The sequence below is a fragment of the Hyalella azteca genome, unplaced genomic scaffold, assembly GCF_000764305.2.
Source record: "Hyalella azteca isolate HAZT.00-mixed unplaced genomic scaffold, Hazt_2.0.2 contig3348, whole genome shotgun sequence".
In the NCBI taxonomy this organism is placed as follows: domain Eukaryota; kingdom Metazoa; phylum Arthropoda; class Malacostraca; order Amphipoda; family Hyalellidae; genus Hyalella; species Hyalella azteca.
In genome coordinates this window covers 209,533-231,793 of record NW_025933599.1, presented here as the reverse complement: position 1 = coordinate 231,793, position 22,261 = coordinate 209,533, and the positions used below count along the sequence as shown (strand labels likewise).

Below are 22,261 nucleotides of genomic sequence, written 5' to 3'. Positions count from 1 at the left end.
TACACGTTGCCGCGTTCCACATTGCAGTTGCCATTACACGTTGCCGCGTTCCACATTGCAGTTGCCATTACACGTTGCCGCGTTCCACATTGCAGTTGCCATTACATGTTGCCGCGTTCCACATTGCAGTTGCCATTACATGTTGCCGCGTTCCACATTGCTTGCAATTCATCTTGCAATTGCGAGGCAATTAAATAAATAGTTTAGCACAAATTGCAGCGCTGTTAATGAGAGCAATAAATTGTTGGGATTGCACCGCGCTGCAATGCTTATAACGGTGTCAACGCTATGTATTTTTATTGCTTACTTAAATAACTTAACTTAATTAATGTATTTATTGTTTCATTGTTATTATAAATTATCTTTTATTATATTATATTATTACATGTTTTCTTATATAAAAAATTATTGGGATTATTCAAGATTAGATTGAATAAATGAAGAATTTTGAATTAATCAAAATAAATGCTATTGGATTAAAATTGGATTAATAGATTATATTGCGAGCGGCCAGATCGCACGTTTAAATAATATTTCAAAAATACATCAAAATTATATAAAAATAGTAACACAAATCCACACATTCATGATAAATTCAAGCATAAAACGACACATTAATTAACGGTTAATAATAGCAGCTATCAATCAACCAAGGACAGCAATGAGACCAAGCATCATTATCATCATGATAACAAAGAGAACAAGCCTTAATCAGACCCAGCTTCATTATCGTTATTGTAACAAAGAGAACAAATGCATGTACGATCACAAAAACGGCATCTTTGTACGCTGACAAAGATAACAGTTCAATGATAACAAAGGCGACAACGAAGGTGAAACTTGCAGCTAAAAAGTTCAGCGTTGCAACAAAGGTAATGAGATGACGTTCACACATCATACAAACACCACACATGGCGCATTATCATACACACCAACACACATCACAAACAGCACCACACACACACACACACACACACACACATTACGCACCAACACCATACACATCACACATACACACTAACACCACACACACCAACACACACCGACACACACATCACACACACAAACACACACACCCACACACACATCACACAGCACCACACAGGGCGTATGCTAATGCAGTACGCGCGCCCTCCTACGCCACAGAGCGCAGTGACGCAACAGCAGCGCTATGAACTACGCCCGAGTTACAGCATCTTGATAAAAAAGATTAATAATTAAGAGCAACTCGATAATTAACAACATTAATTAAGCTCCATTAAGAGATAAAGCAAAGCAGTGGCGAAATTCCTCAGGTTAAATTCGTTTGAATTTCCGCATTCCTTTACTTTCCACGATATATTTTATCTAATTTAAATGAGCATACAAAATATAATTAAACGAATTAAAATATTTCTTAAGTCTTCATGTCTCAAATATTCTCGATGTCTGATATTCGTGTTACTTGTTAATCATATGGCATATTACTGAATTTTAATGGCAACTTTGATTAATGATTATAACCATGATTAAATCTTCTAATAAGAGTATAATGAAAACTTACATAAAACTGTACCCGATTTAAGATATTTCTATCGAATTCATTAATCCAGCTAATGGCTTAATTAAATGCATGCATTTTCATTTATTAATTAGGAAAACAACAAAAACAAACCACGGCGAAAATGTTCAGCAGGAAAACAAGGCCGATGGCCTACATACAGCGATCTAGCGATCGATCGAGGCGGCGATCCAGCGATCGATCGATACGGCGATCCAGCGTACGATCGAGGCGGCGATCCAGCGATTGATCGAGGCAGCGATCCAGCGATCGATCGAAGCGGCGATCCAGCGATCGATCGAGGCGGCGATCCAGCGATCGATCGAGGCGGCGATCCAGCGATCGATCGAGGCGGCGATCCAGCGATTGATCGAGGCGGCGATCCAGCGATCGATCGAGGCGGCGATCCAGCGATCGATCGAGGCGGCGATCCAGCGATCAACTAATCGATCAATCAACCGATCAACTAATCGATCAATCAACCGATCAACTAATCGATCAATCAACCGATCAACTAATCAATAAATGATAAATGGATCAAAAAATGTATTAATCGATCAATTGGTAATAATCGATCAATTAACCGATTACTCGGCCAATTGTTCACTCACGGCGAAATAATCGCCAATAATCACGCAGTTGCAGACCCCGCTAATGCGGTCAACGTGTCTGTACAAGCGACCTATAAACGCGGTCTGTCCAGAAGACAATAGCGGCCGGTCTCTTGCAGACCGACGGCATTCGTTAATATTATTTCACTTTTGTTTGTATGAAGAAAAAAAGAATTTTTTATGTATGCCAAGTGACAGGAAATTCTTACGCTACCAATAAAAAATAAAATTAAAAGCCGTTAACAAAATAGAAATATTACGCGCACGAATGTTTGGTGTTTGTACGCATTATGCGCCACGCACGAATGTTTTTTTTTATACAACACACGAATGTTTTTTATTTATACGCAACACACGAATTGCACGCACAAGCCACGCAAGAGTGGTTATTGTTTTCGTGTCGTTTGCACGCACAATATCTCACTAAAAAATCGTTATTGCATGAACAGTTATTGCATAGGAAGATGACATGCAAACAAAGCGTCATAACAATGAACAATTATCAAGTTATTAACAATACCGTGGAAATGACCAATACACACAAAATGTATTGACAAAATATAAACAATGGATACAATGCACACAAAAGATTGATCGTCCTTCAATTGATTGTTCTATTGTGTTAGTACTTACGTTTCTTTGTAAAAAAATATCTATTGTTATCCAAGCATTAACTGATATGGATCTTACAAATTAATTGCTTTCAGCTATCAAATATTCGCTTATATAATCACCAATAAAACAAATAGTAAAAAATTATTCCTAAATACCAATATTAATATAACTTTACGAATTGAGAGAGTACGAATAAAGAGAGTAAAAGTGCGTGAAATGATGAGTGCGTGAAGCTAGCAGTGCGTGAAGCTAGCAATGCGTGAAGCTAGCAGTACGTGAAGCTAGCAGTACGTGAAGCCAGCAGTACGTGAAGCCAGCAGTGCGTGAAGCTAGCAGTGCGTGAAGCTAGCAGTGCGTGAAGCTAGCAGTGCGTGAAGCTAGCAGTGCGTGAAGCTAGCAGTGCGTGGAGCTAGCAGTGCGTGAAGCTAGCAACGCGTGAAGCTAGCAGTGCGTGAAGCTGGCAGTACGTGAAGCTAGCAGTGCGTGAAGCAAGCAGTGCGTGGAGGAAGCAGTGCGTGGAGCTAGCAGTACGTGAAGCTAGCAGTGCGTGAAGCTAGCAGTGCGTGAAGCTAGCAGTGCGTGGAGCTAGCAGTACGTGAAGCTGGCAGTGCGTGAAGCAAGCAGTGCGTGCAGCAAGCAGTGCGTGGAGCTAGCAGTGCGTGAAGCTAGCAGTGCGTGAAGCTAGCAGTGCGTGAAGCTAGCAGTACGTGAAGCTAGCAGTGCGTGAAGCAAGCAGTGCATACAGCAAGCAGTGCGTGAAGCAAGCAGTGCGTGAAGCTAGCAGTGCGTGAAGCTAGCAGTGCGTGAAGCCAGCAGTGCGTGAAGCTAGCAGTGCGTGAAGCTAGCAGTGCGTGAAACTAGCAGTGCGTGAAACTAGCAGTGCGTGAAGCTAGCAGTGCGTGAAGCTAGCAGTGCGTGAAGCTAGCAGTGCGTGAAGCTGGCAGTGCGTGAAGCTAGCAGTGCGTGAAGCTAGCAAGGCGTGAAGCTAGCAGTGCGTGAAGCTAGCAGTGCGTGAAGTTACTGCGCTCAAAAGATGTTTCTCACGATGAACGAAAATATTCAATGGAATGAAAACCGCAAAGAAAACGAGAACAACTTTCGTAACGCTTCTGTTCGTGAACTCTCGATGCGTGTACAGCGTTCGTGTGCGTGGTATCGTGGTGCGTGACGCGCATCAGTGCAAGTGGGGCGCGTTCACGCATCTTCAAGATTTGCGTGCATTTTTTGTCACGGTTTACATATCATGAGTGTGACTTTCCATCGTGAACGCAAGGCCTTTTCACTCACGGTTTATACGAGTGGATAGATCATCGTCTATGTATATGATAATATATCAAACGAAGTAACTGTTTTCATTTTCCGTTATTGTTAGTCATATATAGATACTATATTCACCAATTATATATGCATATTGTACATTTAATAGGTCTCACTCTCAAAGTTGGGAGCCAGTCCGTTTATCATCTTCCAAGTGTACAGTATGATATACCTTTCTCTTCTTCTCTCCAGTGAGTACAGTTCCAGGTGTTTCAGCCTTCCCCAGTAGTTCAGGTTCAGCTCCCTCATGCCGCTGATCCTGTACGTGAAGGTCCGCTGCATTGTCTCTAATTTCCGCACCGCACCGCCTTGAGTGGTGCCCAAAGTTGGCAGCAGTACAAAGATTGAGGAGCACAAGGGCTCTGAAGAGTGTAATCCGCCAGATCCAACCCTTCCGTTGTCTGCTTCGCGCGACTATGTCCTCGATATGGGCATCAAACGTGGCTTCAGTATTACTTCGAACTTGGTGCCGTTGAACTGCATATTGTTCACTAGGGCCCAATCGTAGATTGACGGTAGATCATCCTGTAACCTCTCGCAGTCCAGGCCATCTGTGATCTTCATCAGCACTCTTGTATCGACCGCAAATGACGATGTAGATGCGTGGGTGAGTTCTGAGTCAATATCGGTTATGTTGATGAGGAAGAGGATCGGTCCAAGCACTGAGCCCTGCGGAACTCCGCTTTTCACCTTCGCTTCTCTCGATTTCGAGTTTCCAATTGCGACAGCTTGTACTCTATCTGTAAGGAAGTTGTGGAACCGTGATCTGGTATTGATCGCTGGTATTCAGGTATTCAGGTGGATCAGGTATTGGAGATCGCTATGATGTGTCTCCAGGTATTGGAGATCGCTATGATATGTGTCCAGGTATTGGAGATCGCTATGATGTGTCTCCAGGTATTGGAGATCGCTATGATGTGTCTCCAGGTACTGGAGATCGCTATGATATGTGTCCAGGTATTGGAGATCGCTATGATATGTCTCCAGGTATTGGAGATCGCTATTATGTGTCTCCAGGTACTGGAGATCGCTCTCAAACCTCGTAGCATCGCTGCTGAACTCCATCCAGTCGATCGCGTCGCTGTTGCTGCTGCTGTTCCTCTTCATCATCATCTTCGCGCTGCTGGGCATGCAGGTCTTCGGCGGACGCTTCAACTTTGACCCCACGGCCAACAAACCAAGACACAACTTCGACAGCTTCACCCAGGCCATGCTCACCGTCTTCCAGGTATGATGATATGGTGATTATACAAGTGTTGATTATTGTACACACATCATATGTTTGTACACATCATCATATGTGGTCGCAAGTGATGAGTGGTGTACACACATATATGTTTGTACACATCATCATATGCGGTCGCAAGTGTTGATGTGGTGGTCATAAGTTATGGTGTGGTGGTTATAAGTGGTGATGTGGTGGTCGCCAGTGGTGGTGTGGAGGTCGCAATTGGTGATGTGATGATCACAAGTGGTGCTGGTTTTTAGTTCTAGATTGATATAATTATGTAATATGAGACCCACGATGATCAGGCGAGACTTGAATCAGGGTTCTTCCACATTCCAGTAAACTGCATCCTACAAGGCGTTTTCTTGTTTAAAGATGATCACCACTTAGTATGAAAGTTTTACTTCATAAATCGTTTTGCTGTCCAAAAGGCTTCCAAATTTCTTATTTTTCTTCTCTTTTGATTAATTATGATATCGAGGATGTTTGCAAGATATTAACGGTACCAATAGAAGACTAATAATCAATTTTAAATGTTGTAATTAATTGGATTCTGCATATAATAAATTCTGAATTGAACGGGTATGAATGTCGATGGCACGCTATGGTTAGGCTTATTTATTCATGGCAGAGCCAGTGTGTCGTAATTTGTGGTGGTGATGAAAGCAACATGAGTGGTGCTCCATCGTCTAGTTCTGTCATACGGGAAACTAATTGTCATCGTATTTGACTATTATATACTATAATAAGATGATGTATATTAATATAATGTCTATGATATAGCCGTGTCAGGGTTAATTGTTTGCCTGTCACCAATTGTTAACCACCAATTAAGCCACCTTGTCGATTTCGACACGAATTTTCACAGCTAGTTATGGGTTTTGGCAACCCCAAGATTATTATAAAATGTAGTACTGTCGAATAACGATTGAACTTATTGTACTCGAAACACGATAACCCAACATTTATTCAGACTTGTGTGGAAAAAAAATTGTGTTGGAAAATGTGTGGGAAAATGTCTTTCAAATGTGTGGCAAAATATTTGGAAAATAAGTCAAAAAATGTGTGAAACTGTGAGAAACTCAAAAAATGTGGGAAACTCAAAAAATGGGGGAAACTCAAAAATGTGTTTGGAAAATGTGTTGTTGTTCAGATCCTGACGGGCGAGGACTGGAACGTGGTAATGTACGACGGCATCCGCGCGTACGGCGGCGTGGCAAGCTTCGGCATGGTTGCCTGCTTCTACTTCATTATCCTCTTCATCTGCGGCAACTGTGAGCTATTCTTTGCTATCAATTATTTATTATTTATCGTATTATATTTTATGAATAATAATATTTGCTAATACTTATTTATTATTTATCGTATTATATACTATGAATAATAATCTTTGCTAATACTTATTTATTATTTATCGTATTATATACTATGAATAATAAATGATTAATCTTTTATCACCGATAATAAGTAATCTTTCATCACCGACTCCTTATCACCGGCTCTTTATAATTTTTTATCACCGACTCTATGTCTAAATAATTCTTATTAACATTTCAAGACGGTACTTACTCCACGATATGCATTGCGACATTCAATTTTATTGGTGCAATCGTCGCTATCAGGTGAAATTCGTGCCGAGCTTATAACAGGACTTTCATATCAGTTCTTCGCATTATTGTTGGTACGTAAATCTCTATCCAAATAATTTCTTTATACTTGATAAGCAGCAAAATTAGAATTATTCCAGCATAAATATTTCAATAAATTATTCCAGCATAAATATTTTAAGATGATATTTCCTGAAACGGTCAAATTTTGCACTTCGGCATTATTTTGAGCTTCCCATCCATTCGATGTTGAAGTCAATAATCATTATAATCAAAATACTGGGTTATACATTTGAATACTTGTTGAATATTAACACGAGAATTAATTTTGATTCTATGCTGAAGTTCGGACAGACTTTACTCATTTATCCCTCATTTTTGTTTTAGATTTAATTCGAAGTATCATCCGTGAAAAGAAATGTAAATGCATCGGGACGAAGGCGAATATTTAAGATAAATGGTATGAATGTACCTTTTATGATTACTTGGATGGTTTATGTATGGCCATGTCCATCTCACGCTACATGAGTACCTGTATGAGAGTATGCATGTATGGCCATGTCCATCTCACGCTACACGAGTACCTGTATGAGAGTATGCATGTATGGCCATGTCCATCTCACGCTACACGAGTATCTGTATGAGAGTATGCATGTATGGCCATGTCCATCTCACGCTCAGTGTGCATGTATGGCCATGTCCATCACACGCTTATTATGCATGCATGGCCATGTCCATCACACGCTTAGTACGCATGTATGACCATGTCCATAACACGCTTATTATGTATGTATGGCCATGTCCATCATGCCACAGACATCCTGCTGAACGTCTTCTTGGCCATCGCGGTGGACAACTTGGCTGACGCGGACGCTCTTGGCGACGGAGAGGGCGAAGGCGAAGGTGGAGAGGTGTGTGTTATTTACTGTCATTAATTTAAACCTGATATAAAACTTTATTAATTTCTTCGAATGCAGGAAAATATACAAATGTATGGGAGTAGGAAGCTGCTGTAATTTTTTTGGAGTATGAAGCTGCTGTAATTTATCTGATATAAAACCCTCTTAATTATTTAATTTAATTTTAATTTAATTCAATTTTTTAATTTAATTTAATTTTTAATTTAATTTAATTTTTAATTTAATTTTTAATTTAATTTCATTTAATTTTTTTCTAAATCGGAAAATATAAAATCTATGGGAGTATGAAGCTGCTGTAATAATTTCAAATTAAGATGATTTGATGTCTGATTTATCAATGGAGTTATATTACTCATTTAAAACCAGGGTTCCACATCTAGGTATATTACATGCATATATGGTTCAGGATCCCAACTTTATTTAACATCCGCGGGTTCAATGAGTACCGTAACTATCGTAAGTGTTAAATTAATTAAGTATTCAATAAAACCCCCCACACAGGCTGCTCCTGAACCTGTTCAGGATGGTGAAGGCTAATTAACACCCGCAAGTTCAATTATTTACTATAGTTAGGGTTAAATTAAAAAAGTTTACCATTAAACCCCTGGACAGGCTGCCCCTGAACCTGTTCTGGATGGTGAAGGCAACCCCATTGAGCCCGAAGGGGAGGAGGGGGATGAAGCAGCAACTGAACCTGCCACGGACAAAATGAACCACGTCCCAGCGGGGTGAGTTCATTCCACTAATTGTCAGTCATCCCACTAATTGTCAGTCATCCCACTAATTATCAGTCATCGCACTAATTGTCAGTCATCCCACTAATTGTCAGTCATCCCACTAATTATCAGCCATCCCACTAATTGTCAGTCATCCCACTAATTGTCAGTCATCCCACTAATTATCAGTCATCCCACTAATTATCAGTCATCCCACTAATTATCAGATGCTCCAAACCCTTTAAAGAAGCCTTGAACCCTTTAATCATTTAACCCTTCAGTCTAAGGCTAGACTGAATTTTACGCATTTTCCGTGTGGTTAATTTGGCCAGAATTTAGTGCTAAAGTCAGGTTATAATCCTGTAAAACTGTGAGATAACAGGGTAATTTATCAACTTACCTGTAAACAACTTTACAGGGTAATTTACAGTTTACAGGTTAAAATATCCACTTGCACAACTTTTCGGAAGCACGTTAGCTAGTCATGTCGCGTAACATTCAGAGTGCAGTTTAAACTTATATTCCAATGTCATGATGAATGACTTGTCAGGTTTTATAACCTAAGAAGTTTAGTTTGGCTCATTATGTTCTATAATCTAAAGGAATTTAAAAGCAAAGAAAACGCCAAGAAAATTCACCATATCGATATTGAAAACGTTTCGGAGTCCAGCTCCATCATCAGTTCGACTAAACTAAAAATGAATAAAATCACTTTAAAAGTCAAAATTCAAAGACAATATCGATATGGTGAATTTTCTTGGCGTTTTCTTTGCTTTTAAATTCCTTGTGAACTTGCGATATAAGCAGACTAATGATATAAGTAGTTCTATAATCTTTAGTAAGGCAGGTTGATTCGTCGGGAAAAAGCCTAAGCAATTAATGCAAAATCACCTCAGGCCATGAGTGTTCTTATATTTCATTGAACCGTTGACACTATAAAACTAGAGCAACGTAACTTTAATACGCGAAAATAATTATATATTTTGTATTTCACTGTAATAAATATGTTTTAGTAATGAAAATTCTTGTAATGTTGCAGTGGTGATGCTGCAGGAGCAAACCAAGTGAAAGTGGTCATGGAAGATGATAAGAATAAGAAAGACAAAGAGGGACAAAAATACGACGACTACGGTGATGTAGACGAAGGTGAGAACTTCTTCCATCTTTAGAACATTGAATAGAAAATTTATGAGGGAATTAATTATATTAGTTCTTCGTCTTGATCGGAAGTTATGCGTTATAAGTTTATATAAAGAATAATACAGTGTTGGATTTTTTTTTCTTATGTAGGTATATTTTATCGTAGTTATTTCGTTAAGGTGAAATGAAAATGAATTTTTATTTTTCTGTGACGTTGGAAGATTTCAAGACTCATACACGACTTTCTTCTGTTTCATCAGCGCCGTCATCATCCTTCATCATTGTTTTATATTCTATCATCTCTTCATTTCCTCTTTAACGTTGTAATAAGATTAGTCTTTTTGACGCTTTAAATATGTTATTGTTGACATAGGTGAAGACTTGTACGTGCTGTCCAGAAATTTCACTTTATTTTATTTCCAGGTTTGTCGGCAGCAAGGTGCTCCTGATATTTATTTATGATGCTATTTCCTAAATCATTGACGGCGACATTATTATTGGTATTGATATATTATTCTTTCCTAATGAAATGCTCGTGTTCTAATGCAACAATTTCTTTAGTTTCACATTTTTTACAAGCGATGCAGTCTCGGATATAAAACTAAATTATTCAAGTCTATCACATAAAGTGAAATTTTAAACCTCTGCAGCCTGGCGCCTCCAGCAAGCCATCCATGTTCCTTCGTGCGCTCTCAATTTTCTCCTAAACCAAGAACTTTAATTTAGTTGTTAGCTAGTTTAGTGCACGCAGCAGATTTACAGTACTTGAATTTACATCGGAAGATTTGCTCAGCTTACAAATTGTTCTCATTTCTCGATAGAATAATGAACCTTACCGTGCCCAAGAACTCCAGTTGTTAGTGTGCAGAACATGCAAGATATTAACTGGAATTTACCTCTGCAGAAGATTTTCTCAGCTTACAAGTTATTCTTATTTCTCAATACAATTATGAACCTTCCCGTGCCAGCGGGGGGCAGCGAGAGCGCTCCCGCAGCCAAGGAGAGAAAGCTGTCTCAGTTCAGCTCCAAACCTAAGATCAAACCCATGCCTAAGGCCACCAGCTTTTTCCTCTTCAAGCATAAGAGCAGGTACACTAAACATGATGTCGCACTACTTTACTGCTACCGTCGATTAATTCGTACTATTATTTCAATACTATTTCTGCATTCATAGTGAGTGATTTAGCGCGATCGTGGTTAATAACGCATAATTCAATACCAAGTCTAACTGGGCACAAAGTATTAACCCTCTACCACCTGACACGAGTAACCGGAGCAATATTGTCACAATCACTCTTCCCAGCACTGGAGCGCAAAATGACTTGCACTGATGGTTGCCGCCACGTACGACAACTTTTCAATGTTCTCTGTTGCGTACAAACGTCATCAGGTTGCTACGCTCAATAGTTTACGTATAATTCAACTTGAAAGTTATGTTCCCGAAGATCGAGTGACATACGGCGGTAGAGGGTCAAGTTTAGCGTGTATACCTAACGCGAGGACCATTTGGTGGCTTCTACGAAGTTATTCCAACTTCGATGTTATTTAAGATTATTCGCGTTTGTTTGTCTTGTCGTAGATAAGTTGAAGTATCTTTCGCTGTTGTTACATATACTCATTGCCCGTTTGATTAGGATACTCTAATTTTAAAGTACGAATTTGTCGACGCTCGCAGCGTGGAGGATTGAATCAAGCGATATTTATACCCTGAATAAATGTACACTTAGGAAGCCGTAGTGTACTTTTTTACCGCGTACGTGGTCAAGAGCTGAACACATCGCTTACGATTACCCTCATTACCGCGGTATTCTGGAACGACGTCGGGCACACCGAGCGCCTCTGAAGGTAACCTTAATCTTGCCTGCTGTCCGCCCCCCTGTAGGGAGCTACGCCCCCCTCCCATGGGTCCTGAGTATTGAGTCGCCTTAGTTGTAGTAAACTAGTCGAGTACTAGTCGCTGTGCTCGACTAGTGCTTTAATGTACGAGTTATGTACTAGTCTGTGCTCGACTAGTGCTTCCATGCACTAGTCTGTGCTCGACTAGTGCTTTCATGCACTAGTCTGTGTTCGACTAGTGCATTCATGTACTAGTTATGTACATGAATGCATATTCATGTACATAACTCCTTGCTACTGTCCATATTGATTTTGATTGCAAAGGATTGCATACGATCCTTCGACCATATCTAATGTGTCATTCACTGTCATTCATTGTCATTGTTTCATTCAGTTCAAGTTAACGAGCCCGGTGACTCTGTGCCTAGGATAGCATCACAGTATCCGTCTTGGCTGTTGTCTTCCGTTGTAGTTTGTACAAATTTAAAACTTTTATTCCAGACGTTAGCTTGCCCGCATGATCCCGCGCCTCTACGTAGACCCATGTGAATTTTTCTCATTTGCATCTGCTTCGAATCATTTTAAAAATCTAGATTTTCATTCATTACTTTTCGTTCATTTAGATACATTTTGTTCCCTACAAAGTCATAGTCTATGCATGGACTGATCAATTTAGTTTAATTATCATGGTTATTTATAATTTTGAGATAATTTGTGGCGCGTCTACTGAAAATCGCTTGAAAGGCTCATTATATGATTTTTGTTACGTAGGATGTACTGCATTTCTCTGATAATATTTTACTTCTGTTTGCTTGTATTGCCAGGGCCGCCTTGTATGGAGCATGAAGAAAACTTAAATTAAAACATGATTTGTTTTCCTACAGATTCGTACTCGATGCAAGTGTCCTAAAATTTCCTTCTTAGCAGATTCCTACTTGATGTCATATGCTTCATAGGCACGTTACAGAGGATCAACAATAATTATATCCTTCATGCAAATAATCCTATTTCTATTTCCCAACTGTTGTAGTTACTATGAAAGTAATGCATTTTACATTAAGGTCTTTATTGTAGCCAAACTCGTCGTGTACGTATGTTGTGTGTGCACTCAATCAAACGTTTGTGTACGTTTGTTGTGTGTGCATTCAACCAAACGTTTGTGCACGTTTGTTGTGTGCACACTCAAGCAAACGTTTGTGTACATTTGTTGTGTGCACACTCAAGCAAACGTTTGTGTACGATTGTTGTTGTTGTGTGTGCACTCAATCAAACGTTTGTGTACGTTTGTTGTGTGCACTCAATCAAACGTTTGTGTACGTTTGTTGTGTGTGCACTCAATCAAACGTTTGTGAACGTTTGTTATGTGTACACTCAACCAAACGTTTGTGTACGTTTGTTGTGTGTACACCCTGTTGGGGCTCTCAGAACACCCAACTAGCCTACAGGATCGTATAGGTTCTGGATATTAACGAGTACTTATTAAAACACTTTATTACACTTTCAATAAACACAACAAATAATATAGAATGACTTCGGCATCAAACGTTTGTGTACGTTTGTTGTGTGTGCTCTCAATCAAACGTTTGTGTACGTTTGTTGTGTGTACACCCAACCAAACGTTTGTGAACGTTTGTTGTGTGTACACTCAAGCAAACGTTTGTGAACGTTTGTTATGTGTGCACTCAATCAAGCGTTTATGTACGTTTGTTTCTACGCACGAATCTCTTCCGGTTGACGGGATATATATATGCCCTGTGAACAACATCATTCCCTTCCTCTTCATTGCCTTTCATCTTTATAATTTACTGATAGATATTGTCCCTCATTTTGCTTGAGCATTTTGCCGTTTCTTGTAGTGTTATCGTATATTCTATGCATTTATGATAGTTAGTAGTAGAATATTAATATTTATTATTCTACGTATATTAATTAAATATAAAATATTATTAATATTTAATAATATCCCAGTAATATTTACTCAAAATGTTCATTAATCTAGGGAGCATGTACATTTCAATGCTAGGTATTATTAAGAAATGTATGCGTTATTAGCGCAGCCTGACGCACGCTTCGTAATGTGGCATTCGTGGCTAGGCATGTATTTTTATTAAATTTGAACGAGTATTGTATTATATTATGTATAATTCTTTGTGAAATTAAAGTCCCTCTTCACCGTTCCCTAAACAGTTGAAACAAGTAATTGTTCGAAATTAGAGTAAATTCAATATTTTCTTTTATCAGCCACGTTTTCCTCATAGATTGCTGGTGGTTTTAATGTATTTTTTTTTCAGAAATTTAGTCAATTACATTGGTTCATATTTTTGATGATTGTTTCATATTTTTGAATATCTGTTTAATTGATTATTTATTCAAAGGCATCCATGTTTTTGATCATCTTCTACGCTCGATCGTGCAACATATTAAATTTTTTATTATTTGTACATGACGTGCAAATTTTTTTAATAACTTCGCTTCGATTTTTCTATGTCATATTTTCAATTGTTTTCATTCGTGATTCAATTCTTCGAAGAATTTTATTGACATTGTCGTAACTTTTTTAACACGTTTTCCTACAAAACTTTTCTATTTCATATTTTTTCCCTAAGCTCCTTTCAAGATATCCGTAGCTTTTTCATGTAGTTTTTCATTCTTGTATTATATATTAATCCTTTAACTTCGTTCATCTTTAATTATTTCAATCTATTTTCATTCGCAATAAATTTCTGCACCCACGGATACATCAAAACATCATCCTCATTTAAAAATAATTTTAATTTATTTTTCATTGTTATTTAATTTTGAATAATTTGGTTCCTCAGACGGGAATTATAACAACGAAGAAGAAGAAGTGGCCGATGATGGCGCCGACGATGACCAAGATATTCTCAACAAAATAGAACCCATTCCTAAATCGTCGTCTTTCTTCGTCTTTAGCCACACCAACAGGTAGATTTGCCACACTGACAGGTAGAATTGCCACGCTAACAGGTAGAATTGCCACACTAACAGGTAGAATTGCCATACTAACAGGTAGACTTGCCACACTAACGGGTAGATTTGCCACCCAACAGGTAGACTTGTCACACCAACAGGTTGATTTGCCACACTAACAGGTAGACTTGTCACAACAACAGGTAGATTTGCCACACTAACAGGTAGACTTGTCACAACAACAGGTAGATTTGCCACACTAACAGGTAGACGTGTCACAACAACAGGTAGATTTGCCACACCAGCAGGTAGACTTGCCACACCAACAGGTAGACTTGCCACTAACAGGTAGGCTTGTCACGCCAACAGGTATACATGCCACACCAACAGGTTTTTAGCGGGTGTTGTTTTGTTGTTATTCTGTGTAAAGTGTCACACGGATGTGTGGAGTATGCACACGGATGTGTTATGAATTTCTTTGGCCCGCAATGTGCTGAAGTCAATTTGTTAGATTGGAAACTGCAGACAACGAAATCGATTGAAAATTTATGAACGTATGAGACACTAACATTCGTGAAATGTTTTCGTGCTGCTAAAAGGTAAGTATAAACAATGCACTAACGGCATACTAACTGACACTAACTATATAACTTACTTTGGCACACTATGGTACACTAACTATGTAACTAACTTTCGTGGACTGAAAAACAAAATCACGATCTCACTCGAAAATTTTTACCCGCGTTTCATTTCTTGAAACGATTCATTAGTTAGAAATACCTCAACAAAAATGAAGGTACTTGATGAAAATTGAAGAAAATAGTTGGTTCTCACCTGGAATTTTCAAGTCATCATGCCCCGAATATATTGACAAATCATATTTGTTGAAAACTCGCGATTCATTCCACATGACCAGGGGCCATACTTTCAGAACTCGCTAAGTGAACTTAAGTACTTACGCTCTATTTTCTTGTCAATGATTGGTGGATTTTGCTTGAAAGGCCGTCAATGATTGGCTGATGAACTTACGATCTCTTGAACTTTTTTGAAAGTATAGGCTCCTGACACGCGTAGATGCGTTTGTGGAGGCTTACAAATTCCGCAACATTTTGCAACCCTGATGTCACGGCAGCACCCTTATGAATCACTATACTTGTTCTTGCAAAATTCAGCTCAACTTCACCAAAATTCAACGCCCTCAGACCACAATTTACCTCTGCACCACCATCATGCACGACTTCATCATTCACGACATTTTCCTACCATAAATATTTCATTAACTATTTCACTTTCCTAATTTTTTTGTGCCTCCAAAGTTCACTGGTTACGGCAAAACGCCCTTATTTCCAATAAAGCTCTAAATATATTTTTGATCGCTGCCATTTTAAAGGCGTTTGCATAAAAAATAACTACAATGCTTGGGTAACATTTTCTCGATGAATTCTTTGCATGACTTTGCTTGACCAGAGAAATCCTGATTACTTCTATTAATTTAAATAATTATACCTTCTAAGTTTGCATGATTGAAGCAATGGCAATTGCTCGTTCACGTTTAGCATTTGGACCAAATGCATGGCTCTTAAATAATAAATTTAGATATAAGACATGAAGGCTTGTCATGTTGTACAGCATATGCATGTGGTATTGTAGCTTATCACATTCACACCCAAAAAAGACGAACCTCTGCGAGGCCACGGTAAGTCTTGCATATATTTACTCGCAATTCAAAAGAAAACTGAGAAAATTCAGTTAATTTAGAAGGGGAAGTAACCTATATTTGCTGACTAATGAGCATGCACGCGTTTTTGGTTAGGGAAACGTTTAGTTGGAGAAATAAATTTGATTCCACTATTAGAGATGAGTGCATACGTGATGATTAGAATTTTTATTCTCATTAATTATTCTACTTGCTCTGCTAACTTAAAACTTTTATTTCATTTAAATGGAGGCATAAAAATTGTGAAAATTAGCTCGATTGAGTTATTAATGGTTTTCCTATTTTTATTGCGATCAAACCAAATTTATTATTAAATTTGCGAAGAGACTCAGAGCCCCCTGCTCCTACTCAATTAAGACTTGACTTCTGCAATAAAATGAAAACGTTACTTTCATAATAATTTCCTCTGGATTATTACTAATAAAATATTATGCGATGTTCGATGTTCGGGATCGGAGGAAAACGCGTCACAGTTCCGTTCATTTAACAATGGATGGGATGTTGTTTCCAAATGAACATGTCAGTTTCAATTTGATCATACGCAGTTCACTAGCCATGGGGTATGAAATAATGTATATGACATTCATGAACTAGTTCCGGCAAACATTACGAAATAATATGAATGATATTTCATAAATAAATCAATAAATACGCTGCTGTAAAATCCTATAATAATCATCTCCAAGAAATAATTGTCTGAAATTTTTCCTTTATGGGATAGTCTTCGATTCTTTAACGCCAATCTTGGTTAACTTTAAACAGTATTTTGGATGAACTCAAAAAATAATTTTAGTTTATATTGCATCTAATTACTAGATTGAATACATGTTGCGTAAGTTGCGTAACCGTGAAGTGTTGTAGCAGTTGAGATACTCAAAATAAGATCACTCATCAGTAGCTGCAGCAAATTACCATGTAATGAATAAATTATTTCAGTTATTGGCGGGCCCATTTCCTGAATCAAATAATTCATTTATACGGTGACCGAAAGTTTACGTGTTAAGTTTTCCTTTACCTTCTAAAAAATGGAAAACGTCACATGAAAATATGTATATTCTACTTGATATGAAACAGTTGGTACTATAGCCGAAATTTTCGCATATTCTGTTCATAATTCGTTGAACAAATTTGCTTGAATATCCTTTAGTGATGTTGCGTTCCTTGTCCAGCTTCCGCGTGTTCTGCCACACGGTGTGCAACCACAGCCTCTTCGGCAACGTCATCCTCGTGTGTATCCTCATATCCTCCGGCATGCTGGCCGCCGAGGATCCTCTCAGCTCCAACTCCAGACGCAACCAGGTACACCTGCGCTCCTATTGCTCCAATTGTTCCCATTGCTCCATTTGTTCCTATTGCTCCTATTGTTCCTAATGGTCCAATTGCTCCATTGGCTCAAATTATCCCTTATGGCTCCCTTTGCTTCCATTGCTCCTTATTGATCCAATTGCTCCCATTGATCCTATTGATCTAATTTCTCCTATTGATCCAATTGCTCCTATTGCTCCTATTGATCCAATTGCTCCTATTGCTCCTATTGATCCAATTGCTCCTATTGCTTCTACTTGGTATCGCACCATGCATTCGTAGTCGCTAATATACTCGTCCATTAATTATAAAAGATTACATCATGCCAATCAATTATTACTAAATACTTGTGTATTCACAGATTATCCACCTCAGATTTTGAATAAATTTTAAAGAAAACTTGTCTTCATTTCATGTAGTTCAGTCAGTGACGCGTGTCCAGTGACCGCTACTCTCTCACTACTCCAGATCCTGAACTAGTAGTTCAGTCAGTGACTGTTACTCTCTCACTACCCCAGATCCTGAACTAGTAGTTCAGTCAGTGACTGTTACTCTCTCACTACTCCAGATCCTGAACTAGTAGTTCAGTTAGTGACCGCTGGTCTCTCACTACCCCAGATCCTGAACTAGTAGTTCGGTCAGTGAGCGCTACTCTCTCACTACCCCAGATCCTGAACTAGAAGTTCAGTCAGTGACCGCTACTCTCTCACTACCCCAGATCCTGAACTACTAGTACAGTCAGTGACAACTACTCTCTCACTACCCCAGATCCTGAACTAGTAGTTCAGTTAGTGACCGCTGGTCTCTCACTACCCCAGATCCTGAACTAGTAGTTCAGTTAGTGACCGCTGGTCTCTCACTACCCCAGATCCTGAACTACTAGTACAGTCAGTGACAACTACTCTCTCACTACCCCAGATCCTGAACTAGTAGTTCAGTCAGTGACCGCTACTCTCTCACTGCCCCAGATCCTGAACTACTTCGACATCTTCTTCACGTCGGTGTTCACCGTCGAGATCTGCCTTAAGACCATCACGTACGGCTTCGTGCTGCACGACGGCGCCTTCTGCCGCTCAGCCTTCAACCTCCTCGATCTGCTCGTCGTCGCCGTGTCGCTCATTTCCTTCTCATTCAAGTGAGCCTAGACTATATTATTATATTCCTTCTCATTCAAGTGAGCCAAAAGACTATATTATTTTATTCCTTCTCATTCAAGTGAGCCAAAACTATATTATTATATTCCTTATTATTCAAGTGAGCCAAAAGACTATATCATTGTACACTTACGCTCATTTCCTTCTTATTCAACTGAGCCAAAAGACTATATTATTGCACTGTTCCTCCCTCACTTCCTTCTCATTCAAGTGAGCCAAAATACTATATTATTGTACTGTTCCACGCTCATTTTCTCCCCATTCAAGTGATTACGTTTGTTATATGTATTAACCATCCAATTCTCATTTCTTCACATTTATTTTTGTTTTAGTCACGTTCAACTGTGTAAATGATAATATTGATTGACATTCCATCCATCAATTCCTTCTCCTAAATGCGAGCTCAGAGATTTTTGTATATTTTATCATTTATTTACCCTCCTGCGATATTGTTAATTGATCTATTCATAAAACTTTCCCGCTATACTGTTGAATCTTAACATCTCATTTTCGTTCGTCTGAATCATTCACTCTTCATTAAATAATGATGAAATTTTCACTCTTATTCTATATCTCTCTTCATTATGTGCCTCTATTAATCCATTTCACTCTCCTTCAATCAACCTTCCATTCATTTGGTCATCTATGAAGTCCAACAAACAATGCATTAATTCCTGCATTCGTCGCTTCCTGTTCTTATATATCTTCCCTTATCTTCTAATCGCTTTTTCACGATTCCGCTGATTTTCTATCCCATGTTCATTTATAATTTTTTCCGATCCGCTATTTTTGAATTGAATAAATTCTTTTGTGTGGATATATTCAGTATACGTGTAATTTTTTGCTGTCTGCTGTTATCTACAATAGCATCAAAGAAATAGATTTTTCCATGTGATTTTCATTTCCATTTGACCTCTAAAGAACAATTATGTGTACTTCTTACAGGTCCAATCAAAAGCTAGTAGGTTTACTCCCTCCTCAGAATTTATCATAATTGTTGATCATAACCGTTTACGATAACTGTATCGTAGCTGTTTAGTGTATGTTTTCTAATATTTCTCCCTTTTCAATGTTCATTTTAAGGTTACATGAAACCATCCGTCAATTATTTATTACGAATGTCTGTGTTTCTATTTCCATTAACGCTGTGTTTTATGATTGTTTAATCTCGAACTTTTGCCCGGACCTCGTCAGGTAAAAAATAAGGAAGTTTGCAGCCATTGTCTAATGCCGTGTCGTGCTCTGATCCTAATCCTTGTTAGCGTGACCACGACTATGCTATTTCTTAGCTTTCCTCACTATTTATATCATCTTATTCTATTCTAGAAATTTTAGAGGTTAGTGAACGGGTAAAGTTTGCCCGTTCAGCTGGTCTTGCCGGTATAGATTCACGTAATTCTTATGGTCTTGTGAATTTCGTGAATTCATCTTAGTTCCTATTAGGAAATTGGCTGAAAATATTTTCTTATATTAGTTTCTCTTAGGAAAAATTATTTTTGTATCAGGTTGCCCAGAAAGTAATAACGTCTTTAAATCATATGAATAAATAATTGCAAAAACTTGATTACTTTCGGGACAACATTGATGACGTTTTTTCTTTATTGTTTTCTCTTTGAGAAGTAGGAGTCTAGATGTACAATCTCGCCACTACATTGCTCGTTGCAGTGACTGCATCTTAGCTGGTGATAATCCAGCTAATTTTTTCCTATATACTCCTACACTAACTTTGTATCGATTTGGTATTTGGCATTTGGTATCGATTGACATGTTAGGTTCTAATCAAGTATTTAAATAGAGAAGCTCTTACAACGTCACTTTTCATACATACTAAAAAAACAATAAATAAATAATTAAACTGACTCTGCATTAATGCGTTTAATGTTTTAATTAGTTTTTAATTAGTTGCGCGTGATAATAATTCGTTCCGCTTGGATAATTCGTTGCGCGCCTTCAACGATAGCTCGGGAATCATCTATCAGATAAAGACGTACCGACGTCTGAAACCGTTACAATTGAATGGCGTAAAGCTCATCAGTGTGACATTGGTTATAATTAGATATTTGTTACATCGAATGATATATTGGCAATAGTGGTATTTTTAATTTCGTTATATCGGTCATATCGGAAACGAATTCCGAGTTTTAAAGAGACGTGTAAATAATTTACATAGATTTTGCAATTCCATCAAAATACGAAACTCGGATTGGTTGTTTATTTTTCAATCCATGTTCAGAATTGTTTATATTCAACGAACTTACTGAAGTAGTGAAGTTCTGAAAATGACGTAAAATTGCGTAACTAGTCGTTAATCCGATCTGCAACGGAAATAATTCTACCCTCTTAATTAATATCTATTAGTTTGAATAAACGTAAATGCAACCTCTCTTTTAAGTTCGTTACGGCTGCAAAACTTCCCTAGCAAAACGAATGGATTATAGCGAATATAATCTAAAGCACTGTACATAATTGATTTTATCACTTTATCTTGCCTAATGCTAATGACTCGTTTGAAAATCCTATTGAATGATTAAATAATCTAATATTTAATATCGTCCGCTAATTCACTAATACAGGTAATAGTAGATTTGATTCCTAATTTATACGGTCAATCACTACAACCTTTTCGATTCATGTCTCCTCGACTGACGTTCCTACTTCGTCTTCTTGTAAAACGTCAACATTTATGTATGACCGAAATCATTAATTTGATCCCACGTCGTTTGAGAGAACGGAATCCGATCCTATGTGGCGTCCGTATCCTTCAATTTAATTTTTATTCCCCAATTTCACTAGGCAAGCTACTTCACACTACAGGCGAAAGTTCACACTAAAGTTCACAGCGAAAGTTCACACTACAGGCGAAATGGTTTCCAGAAATTGATTGCAATCTGCACAGAAAATCTATGATCTTTGGATGCACAAATTAAATTCTAATTGGTTCATTGACTCTATTAGCGAAAAATTTGTGTAGTATCTTGGTTTATCCAAAACGTCGTGATTCCGGAATATAGGTATGAGATTTATAATACTATCAAAATTTTTGATCAAATAAAGTTTGTTATACGTCTCAATTTCACAGTAACATCACTAAACTTCCTATATAGCTTTCTGCCACTGCAAAACTACTGTCCACTACCCTATTCAATATCAAAGTGAATTACGTACGGCCGACCATCGGGTGGCTTCTGATAATACGCGTATATTTTTTCTGATTTTTGGTGGCGTTCTCTAACACTGCTTTTGGAAATTAAATATCTTCATCTCCATCCTTCAATATAATATTGTGGTCAACTCCTAATCCTGTACACACAAATTGTGTAAAAATCTAAATTTTTTCTTCTCCCCGAACAATTGTGTCTTGTATTAACGAGAGCTGATGTGTCACACATATGTTTGTTGTGTCCGCGTCTAATCTGTGTCCGTCATTCAAGATAATTTGTACAGAGCACACAGGTTATTTGTATCCCCGTGTGAATAAGTGTGTTCCGTCCCGCCTCTTATGAAGTAAGTGTTTGATCCTGTCGCGTGAATTATCCAATAACTTTATTGAAATGCATTTATCTTTTTCGCCCCACTCCCTACCACTCCCCCCTGAACCGCACAGAGTTGATCTCGCTCAAAGGT

General features: G+C 38.2%; 1 protein-coding gene across 1 annotated transcript in view; it reads left to right on the top strand.

Annotated features, from left to right (window-relative positions):
- The first annotated feature begins 4,682 nt into the window (after positions 1-4,682).
- Positions 4,683-22,261, top strand: part of LOC108668670 (voltage-dependent calcium channel type D subunit alpha-1) — a 71,556-nt gene continuing 53,977 nt past the window's right edge. The window contains exons 1-9 of the mRNA XM_047879559.1: positions 4,683-4,690; positions 5,071-5,311; positions 6,465-6,585; positions 7,735-7,829; positions 8,451-8,566; positions 9,594-9,700; positions 14,350-14,476; positions 17,348-17,477; positions 18,452-18,618. Coding sequence (XP_047735515.1) covers positions 4,683-4,690; positions 5,071-5,311; positions 6,465-6,585; positions 7,735-7,829; positions 8,451-8,566; positions 9,594-9,700; positions 14,350-14,476; positions 17,348-17,477; positions 18,452-18,618 — 1,112 coding nt within the window. The remainder of the gene's footprint in view (positions 4,691-5,070; positions 5,312-6,464; positions 6,586-7,734; positions 7,830-8,450; positions 8,567-9,593; positions 9,701-14,349; positions 14,477-17,347; positions 17,478-18,451; positions 18,619-22,261) is intronic.